This window comes from Odontesthes bonariensis, chromosome 19 (assembly GCF_027942865.1).
Source record: "Odontesthes bonariensis isolate fOdoBon6 chromosome 19, fOdoBon6.hap1, whole genome shotgun sequence".
Lineage (NCBI taxonomy): Eukaryota > Metazoa > Chordata > Actinopteri > Atheriniformes > Atherinopsidae > Odontesthes > Odontesthes bonariensis.
Genome location: NC_134524.1, coordinates 15,373,017 through 15,387,602, shown reverse-complemented (window position 1 = coordinate 15,387,602; position 14,586 = coordinate 15,373,017). Strand labels below are relative to the sequence as shown.

Sequence of the window (14,586 nt, the reverse complement as noted above, 5' to 3'; positions counted from 1 at the left end):
GCCAGAGGCATGCGGTCTCAAACTGCTCTTGTTTTCTACGGTTTTCCTACCCGGAAGCAGGATCAACTGTGTCTGATCTTACAAAAGGGAGGACGGATGATTAGATGTAAGATGTACATGTCAAGTTTTCCAGCATACAAAGATTGTTGGAAGTGCGTTTCAGATGTTTTCATTCTAGTAAGTGTTAAAATTTGAATCATCTTAACACCATTAGCTCTGAAACACGTCACAGTCGGCATTGATACTGACAAGCGTGGCTTTTGATGAAGCTGTAAGTATTTATTGGCACATGGCCAAGCTACACTTAGGCTACGTGCCCACGACAACGCTCTGAAGCATAAACGCAGATGTCCATTTTTTTCCTCCACAATTTATCTGCGTTCTCACGAGCGTCTTGGGGGTGGATATCTGTCTATCCATGGGAACAGGGAAAACGTATAAACTCATAAAACTCACAGTTTGCCGATGTAGTATGCACGCCCGGTGCATGTCTCCTCCGGTGCATCAATAATGTCCAATATATGCTGGTATCGTCTCCTATGATCTAAATGACTCTCGGTCAAGAGTCTCGCCATTTGTTGCCATGATTCATGCATAGTATTTAACGCGGCTACTGCTACACGTTCATCCATATTGTTCTCAAAGGCCAGGCTCAAAATAGGCGGTAGAACGTCAGTAGGCTACTTCTAGATGCGTGTGCAAAAAACGCACTTCTGTGTTTTGAACTGTTCCTACGGCGACGAGAGGTTGGAAAGTTTTCAAGATCTCCATTCTGGGGGGCGTTTGTGTTTTCTCCGTTTTGAACTCCTAAAAACGCCATCGCCGTGTGCAAGATAGGCACATCTGTCGAAATGTTCTACGTTTATCTGTCGTTACCGTTGTCATGGGCACGTAGCCTTAAAGCTGCAGTCTGCAGGATTTGTTGTTGTCATACGTAAAGTCCTAATTTTTGGCATTTTAAGAGTTTACATGATCTATCAGAACGCTTGAAGTTGAAAACGGTGACCTCCGTAGTTGCAAAATGCAAGAAATGCTTATTTTTTAACCGAAAAATAAAGTTATTCAACTTCCTGTCCCGCCCCATCAAAACACATGAGAACTCGTGCACGTCTAAGTGCACGCCAGATGCGTGTACACGACTCCTCATTCATCAACTCACCTGTCATTTGCGATCATGGAAGACACAGTAAGTAGACTAGCCCGTAATGAAGTTCAATAGTCTAGATAAATAAGCGTGGGGACGAGCCTTGTGCGCGTGCACAATCGGTGATTGACAGGCAGCAGAGCCCAGCTCGTAAACCTGATTGGTTACCTTTTACCGGTCCGGTCTGCAATTTTGTAAACAAACCTGCTGGCTTTGGAGGGACCTAGCGGGACATATAGGGGACCTAGAGAACTCTTTTTTTTTGTATTGGGGTATTTAATGTACTACTTTCAGAATCCCCGGACAGTTCCAGGCATTATGCTTGAAAAAGAGTTGCAGACTGCAGCTTTAAGCAAGCCTTGAAAATATCTTACCATCCTTTTTCTACTCTATTGTTTTTCTTCTTTTAATAATAACTTGTGTTGCTGATTTTTAGAAAAAAAAAGAAAAGAGATTTTAGAAAAGCACCAATACAAGTCCCTACATACGTGTCTAGTGTCCTCACATGTGGCCAACATTACAGCTTTGAGTTCCTGTAAGTCGGTTTTAAAGGTCTGATCCCAACCAGATTGGAAGAAACAACCTGCGAAATGTAACATTTTAAGGTTCATCTGGATTCATTCAACAAACACAGATTTAAGGGGAGGACAGAATGTCTAATCTAAAAAACGATGTCAAATTCCCAAAAGTCAACTTGTGATTTCATGTGACTTTGTTTACAAGCCCTGATTAAAACAAATCAAGTGATTACCCTAAATTGATTAAACAAATCAAGTCTATGAATCTGGAAAAGAAGTGCACTTCTCCCATCTGGTTCTGACCAAAGCAAACACACAGGAGTGTGTCCCCGAAATATAAAGTCTCCTTTTGTTTTTCTAAATAACAAAAAGTCTAAATGCAGTTTTGAACGGATACATACGGCCTTTAAAAACCATCTGAAAGAACTCAACAAGCTGAGCAAAGGAGGCAAATGTTCATGTTAGTTGTTAAGGTAACGTTTGTGTACTTTTACATTTCACATCAAGACACTGACACATTGAGCCGAGCTGTTCTGTAGACAAACGGTCTCCCTCTGCTTGTTTAATTGGCTGTTAAGGAGGCATTTTAACTGAATTCTAGCTGGAATTTGTCTAAATTGAATTGCGGCCGAGATGCACAGGGCAGAGCAGGAGCACCGGCAGCAGAGACACAGGACAGAGGGAGGGAGAGTGAAGAAAAATGGTTTGGCTCTGGAGCCTCACAACAAGCTTGAACAGGAAGTCATTCAAGGCGAAACGCACACCCAGAACAAAACACCCCAGCACACACATATATACACGAGCACATGTGTACACGGGCCAAAACACAGAAGAAAGAGTCAATTTGGAATGCATTCCTGCTCCTCCTCCCCCGTGCATGAGTCATTTGCTGTGTGTGTTACTTTGTGTGTCCGTAGTAAATTGCCCAAAGGCCATTGAGAAACAGAGGTTTTGTTGTGAGAACAAAAAGTAATTAAGCTGAAATGAGACTATGCAGAAGTAGCAGCTGTTGGACTGACATGTATGGATTACAAGAGGTGGGAGTGAATAGAAGAGACAAACTGTTGAATGGACTGTATTAGAAGTCAGTCCTGTGAGCAGAAGAGCAAGAAATGCGGCATGTGGAAGGAAAACAGTGATGGAGAGGCGTGGAAACGAAGGGATGGGGTCAGAAGTGGGGTTTTCATGTAAACAAACTGATCAGCCCTCTGGCACTTAGTGTGTGTGTGTCCCAATTCTTATCTCACAACATTAAGTCCTGAAAGAAGGTTTTTCTGACAGCGGCTCAGTGGTTAAAACTTCAAACTTTCTCAAAGTCTATCCCAGAGAACACAGATCTTTTATCAGATTGTGCACATCTGACAAATTAAACCGAATGAAAGCAGAATAAAAGGAAAAAGAAAAACAAAACAAACTGTTGCTGCTCATTATTTCTATTGCTTGTTTAGTGTAAATTCATCAAAGAGCCAGACTCGGTCGTGCTCAGTTTGAGAACGAAAAACTTTTAGTGCCCCTAGAGCCTCCAAGCCATACTATTAACATGATATAAATTTATTTTCTACATCACTACACCACACAAAGCCATCTGGCCTTGTTTTTCATGGAGGAAAAAAAATGATGTACAAGCTATTTGAAGAAGAATTTCTGTCTGGACAACATAAAATAATTCACACAGACATGTATACATAACTGAGAGAAAAACACTGCTTTTGTGAAAACAGGATGAATGATGAAGCATCAAAACAAGAAATTTGACTTTTTTGCAGGGACTGCAGGGTTTGCTCAGCCTATAAAATGCTTGTCATTTAAGTTGCTTAATCGTATCAAACACCTCACGTAACAAAGCTGGGAACAGAGAATGTGTGGAATTTTACTTTTTTTTTTTTTTTAAAGAAAAAAGAAAGAATAACAGATCAATTGTTTCAGCTCTGCCTTGGAGACTAGAGCACGTACATTGCATAATGCCAGTTTATTCTGTTTTTTTGCTCATTTAGTGACAGAGAGTTTGGAAATGTAATCATAGAAAAGTAAGTAAACTTAATTCCTTCACATAACATTTTAAATACAGTACAACAGGACTGAGCTTATTCAGAGACTTTATCAGGCTGAATAGGTGCATCATTTTCACAATAAGCAGAACTTATGACAGATGTAGTAGATTAAGACAGATCATGGCTGAACAAACTATATGACAATCTAATGGGTTAGAATTCTGATCTAAGTGGTGGGTTACAAATATTCCTTTAGATTTAGTTGAACCCATGTGATCATATCATTAGTTGTGTATCTTGCTGTGAGGATACAAAGTCGGTCAGTTCAACTCAAGTATAAAGGCTCAAGTGATAAATATCCACCTCCTGTTTTTACTGTGATGTTGTTCTGAAACTTCTGACGGAAAGCAATAATTTCTGTTAATGTGCTTCTCCAAATGAGACTCCATAGCTCGTGTGTCCATGCAGGCAGATATAACCTAAAATCACATTTAAAAAATATGCTACCTCTCGTGGTGGTGAAAGCAACCGTTTGTGAAGTGTATAAATGGGGTTCGTGAATGCGTCGTAAAAGGAATGTTTGTGATGATCGGGATCGTTTTCTAACCCTAACCAAACAGTTCTGATTTCTGAGCCAGACAACAGATCCAGTACGCAAACTTCACAATTTGACATTTAGCTTTACTCCACTTGTGTTTTCCAGGGCAGAGCAAAGCTAAAGCACCAACAACAGCACCAACACAACCAAGAGCAGCTGACCACTTAGATTTTTCCAAATATTTGAGAGACTGCCCCCAAGTGGCAGCAAAAGTGGACGTGCGTTTGCAATGAACCAACAATGAGACACAGCAGAAGCCCCTCACGAGGATGTAGAACTGAACAAAATTGCCAGTTTATCTCGTGAAAAACAATTAGCAGTCATGGGGGATATCTCGGCAGTAACAGCGACGACGTAACTACATCGGTGGGAAAAAAAAAGGGGCACATTCCCCCATGAGGTGCTTTTTTGGCTTTTAACCTGAAGACAAGCTACGAGGTGCCATCAACTATAAGCTTTGTTTTAACATCATCAAAGCGGGAAGACAACACAAAGGTCCATACTTCACCAACAGCAGACCTATTGCTATTGACATTCTACTATTTATGTTCAACAAATTTAATGTATCCACTTTAAGGGGTCTAAATTAAGGAAGAAACACTTTCTCTAGATGCAAGAAACCTATTTGTTTTGTTTTTATTCCTTCATTGATTGAAAGTCTGATCGAAAGACAAAATCTTTTGTTGAAGATTGTGTGACGGAATCATGATCTCAATGCAAATATATATATATATTTTGCAAAGATAAGGCATCCTCATGGCTGTCCTCGGTTTAGGAAACAACTTACATTTTAAAGATATGCAGTCACAACTGTCATAACACAACCAATCACGCTTCTGCCAAATTCATGTGAAGGAGGATGGTTTGGACAGTGCTGTTATTTCCTGCCAAACCAGATATATGCTTTCAATGTAGTTTGCCTGTCAGGGAGATTACAGAAAAGAATTTCATGAAACCTAATGGATAGGTGGAGTCCAGCAAAGGAAGAAACCACTGAAGTTTGATGCTGGTCCACAACAGTTTTCATGAAACTGTGAGCTACAGCATTGGCCTTGGTAGATTGTTCTCCAAGTTTACTTATTTGATGATGCAATAAGTATGATTGTCCTGATAAGGAGGTCATTTATCAAATTAATCTTGTCAGACTGCCCACTCCTACTGGGAATGTGTATCGTCTGGAAAAAAAATGTGCTGAATAAATTCTGGAATTACTGTTTTTGACTGAGGAATTCTTCTGGTTTTTGCACAGTTTCACAGTGCATACTCTCTAAAACTGCTGAACTATGAGCTAGCCCCTTGACTGATATGAGAACAAACTTGTTCGGAGACTGAATTTATGACAAAAAGAGTCTTTTGACATTTTCTGTTCACACACTTAATCAGCAGCATAACTATTTCCTGGAAATTCCCTTTGAGAGATAAACAGAAAGAGTTAGTGTGCGAGGCAGAGTGAAGAGGAGGAAATCAAAAGGACCAGGCATTCACTGTCTGCGTGACAAGACATTCTTTGGATGACATTCAGACGCGCAGAGACACACACGATGTAATTATTTGTTAATGTGTTGTGCTCGGTTGCTTATAGTTGTTCTGCTTTAAAAAAAAAACTAAAAAAAAAAAACACTGGAGTGGCAACACCACACCTGGCCTCATATCTGCAAATTACACTTCTGATAACAGCTTGGCTGGAGCCACATACCTCCCCCGGCAAGAGGATCTACACAACACCCACATTCACACCGCCAGACACTTTGCATGCAGTCGTTTTACGAATCCAGGACAGAACGGCAGTATGCGCCCTTCAGTCTGCCACTCAGTTAATCATTGATGTGCACTCAGACACACGTGCACACACCTTCTCTCTCCACTTGTGGCCCATAGAACCCCAACTCCCTATCACACTCTTTAAGGTCAGTGACACTGACAGGCGCGTATGTGGGCCCACAGACAAGCTTCTAAACACGCAGAAAGTGATATAGAGAAGCAAAAGTACGATCTTTTTTTTTTTTTTTTTAAATATATATATGCAGTCTGAGCGTGATTTGTACCTTTTGCATTATGCACCTCAAAATCCCACATCCCGAGACACAGACACCTCCTGAGACAGGTGCTTTCTGCTCTAACCCACTGGGAGAGTACAGACTGAGAAAATAAGAGGAAGAGTGAAAGGGGGCGTTTGAACCGGTGCCCGAGAAAAACCGGCTTGACAAGAATTTAGCACAACACACACATTTAACACCAGCCGCTGCTTGTGATTTTTTTTTTTTTTTCCACTAGAGTATCTGATTAACCTGCACTCACAGCACAGTGGGCTTCTGTGTTCGGTGCCGGACTGCGAGGTCATGCACACCTGCACGCAAAACATCATGTCTGTGTCCCACTGTCACACACACACCAGCGGGCCTACTGTCACAAGCAAGCTCTCACATCAGAAAGCGCCCTTTGATCAAGAAACAACTCTTGACTGGTGCCGTTTGGACTGAAAGCGACTTTCCAACAGGTCATTCTCACCTCTTCCCATTTGATGAACTTGCCCCCCTTCTTTAGAACTTCGTGTACGGACACGGGTTTGAGTTGCAGCGCGTGGACTCCCGGCTTGGCCCCGGCCATGACGAGGGACTCCCTGCCCGGGTGCCAACGCCTAAACCCCGGCTACGACGAGCTGGACTCCTCGGAAGGAACAGCTCACCCTTCCTTCCTCCACTCACTCTCCCCAAGGCGTCTTTTTCTGATCCCCCGGAAGAGTTGATTGAGAGGCCGAGTTGAAGGAGCGCTACTCACACACTGTCCTCAAAAGTTGGCGATGAGTTTGAGGAACATGAAAAGTGAAATCCAGACAGAAAAAAGACAGGACCTGGCTGTTTCAGCGCGCACCGCTGCTTGTCTTGTCTTGTCCGCGTCCACGCGGCGCGGTAGCGCGCCTGCAATTCCTTTTTTTTATTACAAGCTTTGCAATATATTTGTTTATATATTCAGCGTCCTTTCATCGCGCACTTGAGCCCGCAAAGAGATCCCTTCCTTCCTTCCTTCCTTCCTTCCATCTGGTCACCCCCTCTGCTCTCCTCTCGCTCCTCTACCAACTTTCTCTGCTTCCTCACTCTCTTGTCGCCTCTGAGGCGTTTCTTCTTTTCTCCTCCTCCTCTCCTCCCAGCATGTTTTCTGTACGGAAAAATAGGTTTTGTGAGGGGAGAGTAAAGGGAGAAGGACGGCGTCAGATAGCGCTGAGTGAAAGAGAAATTAGAGAGAAGCGAAAGGGGAGTCAGTGACTTCGTGTGAACTGGGTGTGTTTAACTCAGTTCCTCTGCCTGCTTGTGTCCCTGTCCTCGTAAGTGTGCAGAATGCATACAATAACATTACCGTCAGCTGTAGATATATTCATATACATGTCTGTTATATTTCTTCCCCAGTTGCCCATTCTTGGTGGCAGAAATTTTCTTTAGAACTTTCCAAATCCACTCGAAGTAAATGCACCCACTAAACTGATGTTGGGAAAGATCAAAAAAGAAGACCAGAAATAGGAGCTTAGAGAAACATTTGACCCGTGGTCCTTTGCATGTAGTCATGCAACAAAGTGTCTTGCATCACACTCCTCGGCTGTTTTCAGGTTGTGCATTACTTCTGACTGATAAGAGTCACCTTGGTGTGCAAAAGAAGTAATGAACACATGAAACTTTGGGTTGGAACTGTCACAAGCTTATCAGACTGAACTTTTGCACAGAGCCAAACAGAGCCTAAAGGAATAGAAGGCCGCCGTAATCGCCCCCCCACTGCATTAATCTAAAGCGGAAACATCACCAACACTGGTGCCTCAAAACTCTCATGTGCAAAAAGTGATGAGGGATGCGAATAAACAGGCTGTTGTAAAGCAGGCTCAACATTTCTGGTTGAGTGCTATCGTTTGCTTACTTGCCAAGAGAGGACAGGGAGGTTGTATCAATTTCCTCCTGTGGATGTGTCAAACAATTCAGTAAAGGTTGGAAACTCTTGAGATTTAGGAAATAGAGTAGTGTAAGGTCCCTCTGTGCAGGCATATTTGGGTACCAGCAGAAATATTAGAAATATTTCCTATTGACTTTAGCTCACTGCAGGGTGCTAAAGTAATTCTTAGCATTACCTTTGCCTTCAGTAGCTTTGAGTGTTTTTTCTTGGTGCTGACAGAGACACATTGCTTGCGCAGTCAGTAATGTTATTAAAGCATTCTAGCACTTATAACAGGTTTTTGAAATACACAGTAATCAGCTTAGAGGCGATTTAAAGCAAGAAGTGGTTCTGTTTCCAAGGCACACAGATGGTGAGATTAAAGGTATGTTTCATAAATGCTGATACCAGGCCTGCATTGCAAAAAAAAAAAAAAAGGGACTTGGAGGTAAGGTATCTGAAACCGCAGAGACTCGCTTTCCTCCTCCAGATCAGTGGGTGCATATGCTGTTTTACGAAGCGTGAGAACAAATGAAGCTTCACAGTTATAGTCTGATCCCGACCAAATCCAGCTGCTGAGCAACATTACAACTTGGACCTCTTGTAAAAAATGCTGCGGAGCAACAGATTTTTTGGCAACCGTTGCCATTCTCTGGCTCCCTAACTACACCAGGCAGGAATGTCTGCTATGCTGCAGCCTGCTGACTGAAAGACTGACGGACTGATAGATGGACAATCTTAGGGTAAGTTTCCTGGGCCAAAGTCAGGAAGGGTAAAATCTAAAAAAGGGACGATCCATTAGAGGCAATCAATCGCACAACAGCATATTTGTGCTTTCATTTGTGTAAGTGTGACCCTGAGTATATGCACACAACCCTGCAGCTTGTGTGTATTTGGTTACATTTGAGCTCCGAGTTTGAATCCAGGAAGGAACTGAGCCCAGGAAGACTGTTGATTATTCTCATCTTGTCCCCCCCACATACACACACACACAAACATTTGCAGCTACACTCTGTGCTCATCCGATACCAACAAACAAAAACAAGACGTTCACATGTAAATGCATCCTTACAACTGCGCAGCACACACACATCAACAGGGATATTGTGTTCCATTCGTGCATAATAAGATGAACACACATTTGTATACACACCCTGTCCCCTCTGTCATAAATAAACACACTTTTAGCTAAACAATGATGTGTTGTATGCTGCATGTGAAGTGCATGCACCTGTGGTGTCAATAGGCTGCCTCCCCTCTCTGCTCACCCCACTCTGTCTCTGCCTGTTCCTCCAACAAAAGCATCTTCTCTTCATGTCCCTCTGTCATCTCTCTATCACACTTAAACCCACTCCCGTCGTCTTCTCCATTATCTCTACAACCACCGATCAGACAGACGTGAGTAAACATGGAGTAAGGCAGCAAAACATTGGTGAATCATATGAATATGCAAGTCTTCTCTAATTTTCTCTCTTCTGGGAATCAGCAGTCTGTTTCCATGCAATGCTTGTGTTTCCCAGTACTTCTCTGTACGGGTACACAGGAGCTGGTTTTTCAACTAAACCTGGAATGAAATCAAGACTTTGTACCTAGCCTGTTTGTGTGCAGTTATTTTGCAGGGTAGGGTAGAATTTGGTTTTTAAAGGTGAAGAGAACATAGTTGGTAGAGACACAAACCCTAGAAAAGGCTTTAGGCTTTTAAACATCCCGACCTGAAGTAGAGAAAAAAAACACAACAATGTTTTCTTAAAACAAATGTTCGCCAATACAGAAAAAAAAGCGCAGAAACTAATAGCAATTTCGGCTCACCTCAGCCCCCTCAGTAGACGGGGGAAGGGCACAAAAATGTTCAAATATCTGCCCGAAGGCCTAAAAAAAAAATATGAATATAGAAATGTATACATCAAAATAAACTCAGTCTATGTAAAGCAGAAATAAATCTGTGCTTTTTGTTTGTCATGTGACAGAAAAATGTGTTATTAACCACTCAGCCAAGCATGAATGTTTGATGCAATCACCAAGTGAATAAGATAAAGTTTGAAAAGTAAGAAGAAAACGAGCGGTGATCTCTGCTCTGCCTCTAGGGGAGTGTCTGCCAAAGACGCAGGTTTACAGCTCTCAGTTCAGCTCAGATAAACATGACAAACCGAGTGAGACATTGTGCCAGTGTGCAAAAATAAACTTCTTCTAATCTTTTGCACTCTTGGAGATATATCTAATATCATTCTAACTTAGTTCAACTCCATGAAGCTTAAGATGCTTCAAGTTATTGGAATTATTGATACTGTTGTCACTTTTGATGATTTTGTATAAAAATGTCTATTTATTTTTTAAGTTTCCAAGTTTTTCCAAAGTGGATAGGTCAAACAATGCCTTCAGAAAAAGTCTAAATAGCTATTTGATTCCAGATCATTTTTTATTTTGACGCTGGATAAAGTTTGGAGGGAAGTTTACAAGGTAAGGACATGCAGAATGAAAGGAAAGTGTCATTATAACATAAGAGGGAGGGGAAAAAATAGGGATTTTTGGTGGAAAGCAGAGGATTTTGAAGGACTGCTCGTTCGTTACTGCAGTGCAAGTACAAGGAAGGAAGAAAATTTACAAAATTTAGAGCAAGAGTTGGGTGAGAAAAATGGAGCACTCGAAACCCTTGAAAAGAAAGAGGGTTGAGAAAAGAGAAAAAGCAAAGGTAAAAAGTCTGACCCAGCACTGGGCAAATGGAAAGATGAAGGGGAGCCCCTCCAACCAGTCATCCATCTCTCACTGTCCAGCTAAAGCCAGATCTTTCTCTCCAACGCAACGCCAAAGACTCACAAAGACACATTGTGTAAAGACAGACATGTTCACTGTCTCCCCACACACTGCTTTGTCTCTACACACATGCACACACAAACACATCCAGTCCACACACTGGTTTTGATGGGAAGGGCTTAACTCTGTCAACAGTAGTAATAAAAACTTGATCACATTCTTCTCCACGGAGCTGAGATTTTGGACTCAAGTCGCTGACAGTTTGCTGGACACTGGACCCATCTGTCTCCACAACACTGCAGGAATATTGTTGGTGTGTTTTGGAGAAAAGTGCTCATGTGGGCGTGCAGGCAGAGAGCTGATTATAGCCTTCCCCAGTGGCGGCTTTTATACACAATGAAAATGACCAAGAAGACTACGATATACCTCCACTGCGCTACAGTTATCTCTGTCTTCCTTGTAGATGAGTTCTAGCTGCTAGACCCTTACTCTAAAGTTTCACTATTGTTCTTTTTGTTGGTATGTGCTCGATTTGCCCTCCGACACCATTATGATCCTATACTGCCATCTAGTGGCTGAATGGTACACTACTCTCACCCGCGTTGCTGATTGGATTGTGCAACATTTAGGAATGTAGACGTTCTAGTTTCAGCTCTGCATCAATTGCAGCCAACGAGAATAAACAGGGTGTACCCTACCTGTGCATGTGCACACCAGTCAATCACAGCAGTCTACGTGAATCACACATGTATGTATTTGCACAGGTGAATCCAGATAAAAAGCACTGTCTATACAAACAATTCTCTGAGGCCTTGATTTTCATGCTTTGAGGGATGGTGGTCATGACTAAAGTAACATCCTGAAATAATTGCAACTGGTGTATAAAAGAGAATATACTTGTCCTCTATTATTGGTACAGCATCAGAAAGGCTGGTCTGACAATCAAATACAGATAAAACTGTCACATATTTATCACAGTGCGCTCCCTCCCTGCTTTATCTCATAATTACGACAACACAAACAGATCAACAGCCACCCATGTGGACATAATATGTCTTTATTCTTAAGGAAACAAAATAAGCAGCAGAGACTTTATTTATGAGAACAGATCCTAAATCCACAAAGTGTTTTATTACAAACTGCTGTGAGCACTTTTGTTGTGTTAAGGTTCTTTTGTTGAAGCAGCAACATGTGCGTTATTTTTTCCTCTGGTCTACAGACTATCATTCAAAAGAATAATACAAGGTTCAATGGTGAGTGTGTGAGCCTGTATTTGTTACCAAGTCTAACAAATTGCCCGAATCCATTTTCTCAAGTAAGGACGAAGATGCTTGCACAGAAACGACGTCCCTGTATAGACTAACACAAAGAGAAAAAAAAACGAGTAGCACAAAAGAGAACATGGAAATGGGTTTTAAATTATTTTTCTTGGATTCAAGTTGTGTACAAGGTAACGTGTAAATTTAGCAGATATTAGTCCCTGAACACAATTCTCTCGGATAAAAACTATGTTGCCATTGACCAGACAGACCCATGGACTGGACATGCCTACCTACAGACAGCAGATCTGCATTAGGTGAAGCTGTCCCACACTGCGTGGACAAATGTACATCAGCTGTGATTTCCAAGTGGCAGTTGAGGTTGCCATGGTGATGTTAGGTGCAACATCTATCTGAGTCGGACTGGAATTCACTGAGATTTGGTCATGAGCTCCTGTTATTTCAGGAAAACTAACCCCTGTTGACAAGATTTTGCCACTGTGAGCACTACAAGGATTTCCTGTGCACATCAATGTGACCTTTGACATTCTGGTGTAAGAAGTCTAAAAATATGGGCAGGTGAAAAAACTGTACTTTTCGTAATTTGGATTTCTCATTTTGCATTGTAGTCTATGGGGCAGATGAATGTCTTCTTCTCATTTGAAGACTTCTAGACGTTTGGTATAGAGAGAAAACAGATTTTCCTTCATTCTGGTTAAAAGAAATTGCCCATAGATTCAAAAGTGTGGGCACTTCAGCACCTTTAAGAATGTTCATCTTTCCCTACTCTGTTGAATGTCAGTTACACGCAGCATTGCACATGAACCGGCCTCGTACTTTTCCATTCTCATCAAAGCCGTCATTTTTTTACATTTCATGCCAACATCATGCTAACCTCTCTGCATATGTTTGTGTCTCTCTAATAAAAAGTAAAATAACAAGTGTATCAGACGGGTCAGACTGGTCCAATTACCAGCTGTATCGATTCACAGATATATTTGTAATTGCTTTATACGGTTTTCACTACTTTTTGTGAAGTAGTTTGTGTTCAAAACTGACAGCATGGCAAGGTGTGTTTTTGTGAGCGAGCACACATGAATGTTTTAGCTGCCTCGTGTGTATGAGTGCGTGTTGATCTGTCTGTGCTTACTCGACTGTAAGTTTCAGACATGCTCTTTGAATTATTCAGATTTTATGTCTTGTTGCCATGGTGGTCTGTGAAGTGGTTGCTTGGGCCGGCGTGACTCACAAATACGCATCCACACATTCAAGAATGAGCGAGCTGACAGATGTGAGCACCAAAACCAGCGGAGGCAGCTCTCTCCTCAATTCTCACTCCTATTGTTATTGAAACTTTTGTTATTAAGTAGCCTGGCCAGGGAGTGGGGCCTCCTGCTGTTTCAGCACAATAAATCAACTGTGAAGAAATGTAACGAGTTTCCTTTTAATGGAACACCTCCAGTGGGTTTATCACTGTGGCTGTCACCCGGGGATGTATCACGTTAAATTTCAAAACCAATCCAAATCTAGAAAATCCAGTCGCTCCTGCTAATTTCCACCTGTAGCTTAGATTGTAATCTAAGAGGTATGTGATGGCATGTATTGGCATGTATTATACTTTGTAAGCATGGAATACAACCCTTTTCATATATTTAGCAAAATACAGGCTCGTATTTTCATAAAGTGTGAGAACGAAGTGTGAATGTTTGCCTGTATAGATTTCACACACCTCAGAGGAAACATTTTAACAGTTATGAAAACACTCAAATACCAAGTGTTTGGAGCATACAGGCTTCTGGAAAAATGGTAAATTTGTGTAAATCTTGGATTAAATACCACACAATGCACTGAATTCTAGGTGTGTACACACAATGGGCTATTTAGAGGGTCAGTTTGTCAAAGGTTAGGTTGTTGTGTAGGATTTAGTAGGGTAGTGTTCACAATGGAGCAAGTATCTGGTGTTGGGAGTAAAGCGACACTGACAAAATGTCTTTGTCAGTGTTTGTATTTGGTTATTCTAGCAGTGTATTGAACTGGGAAAAGGGCACTCCACAGGAATGGGTTGTCGTGGAAGAAGTACACAGATCCATTACTTAGCTGTTGTGGTACCTTTACCTAAGTAAAACTACTCCAAAATTCATTGTTACAAAATCTTTGCATTAGCTCTGTGATGGACAGGTGACCCATACAGGATTTACTCTGTACCTCAGCCAGTGCCATCTATTGGATTCATGTCCTCTGCATCCCTGATGGCATAGGCTATATAATAATACAAAAGTATCTAATTAATGGGAGGAAAGAAAAACAAATTATGAGCTATACGAGAGTTAAGTTTTAAAAAACTGTTTTCACTTTTGGACTTACAACATAATCTTTTATAAGATGTCAGAGTGCAAAAATGCAGAAAATC

At 41.6% G+C, this 14,586-nt stretch overlaps 1 protein-coding gene across 1 annotated transcript in view; it reads right to left on the bottom strand.

The window, feature by feature from the left end:
• The window catches only part of plcb3 (phospholipase C, beta 3 (phosphatidylinositol-specific)), a 60,930-nt gene extending 53,450 nt beyond the window's left edge, over positions 1–7,480 (bottom strand). The window contains exon 1 of the mRNA XM_075451424.1: positions 6,760–7,480. Within this exon, the coding sequence (XP_075307539.1) occupies positions 6,760–6,858 (99 nt within the window). The 5' untranslated portion in view covers positions 6,859–7,480. The remainder of the gene's footprint in view (positions 1–6,759) is intronic.
• Positions 7,481–14,586: the final 7,106 nt, after the last annotated feature.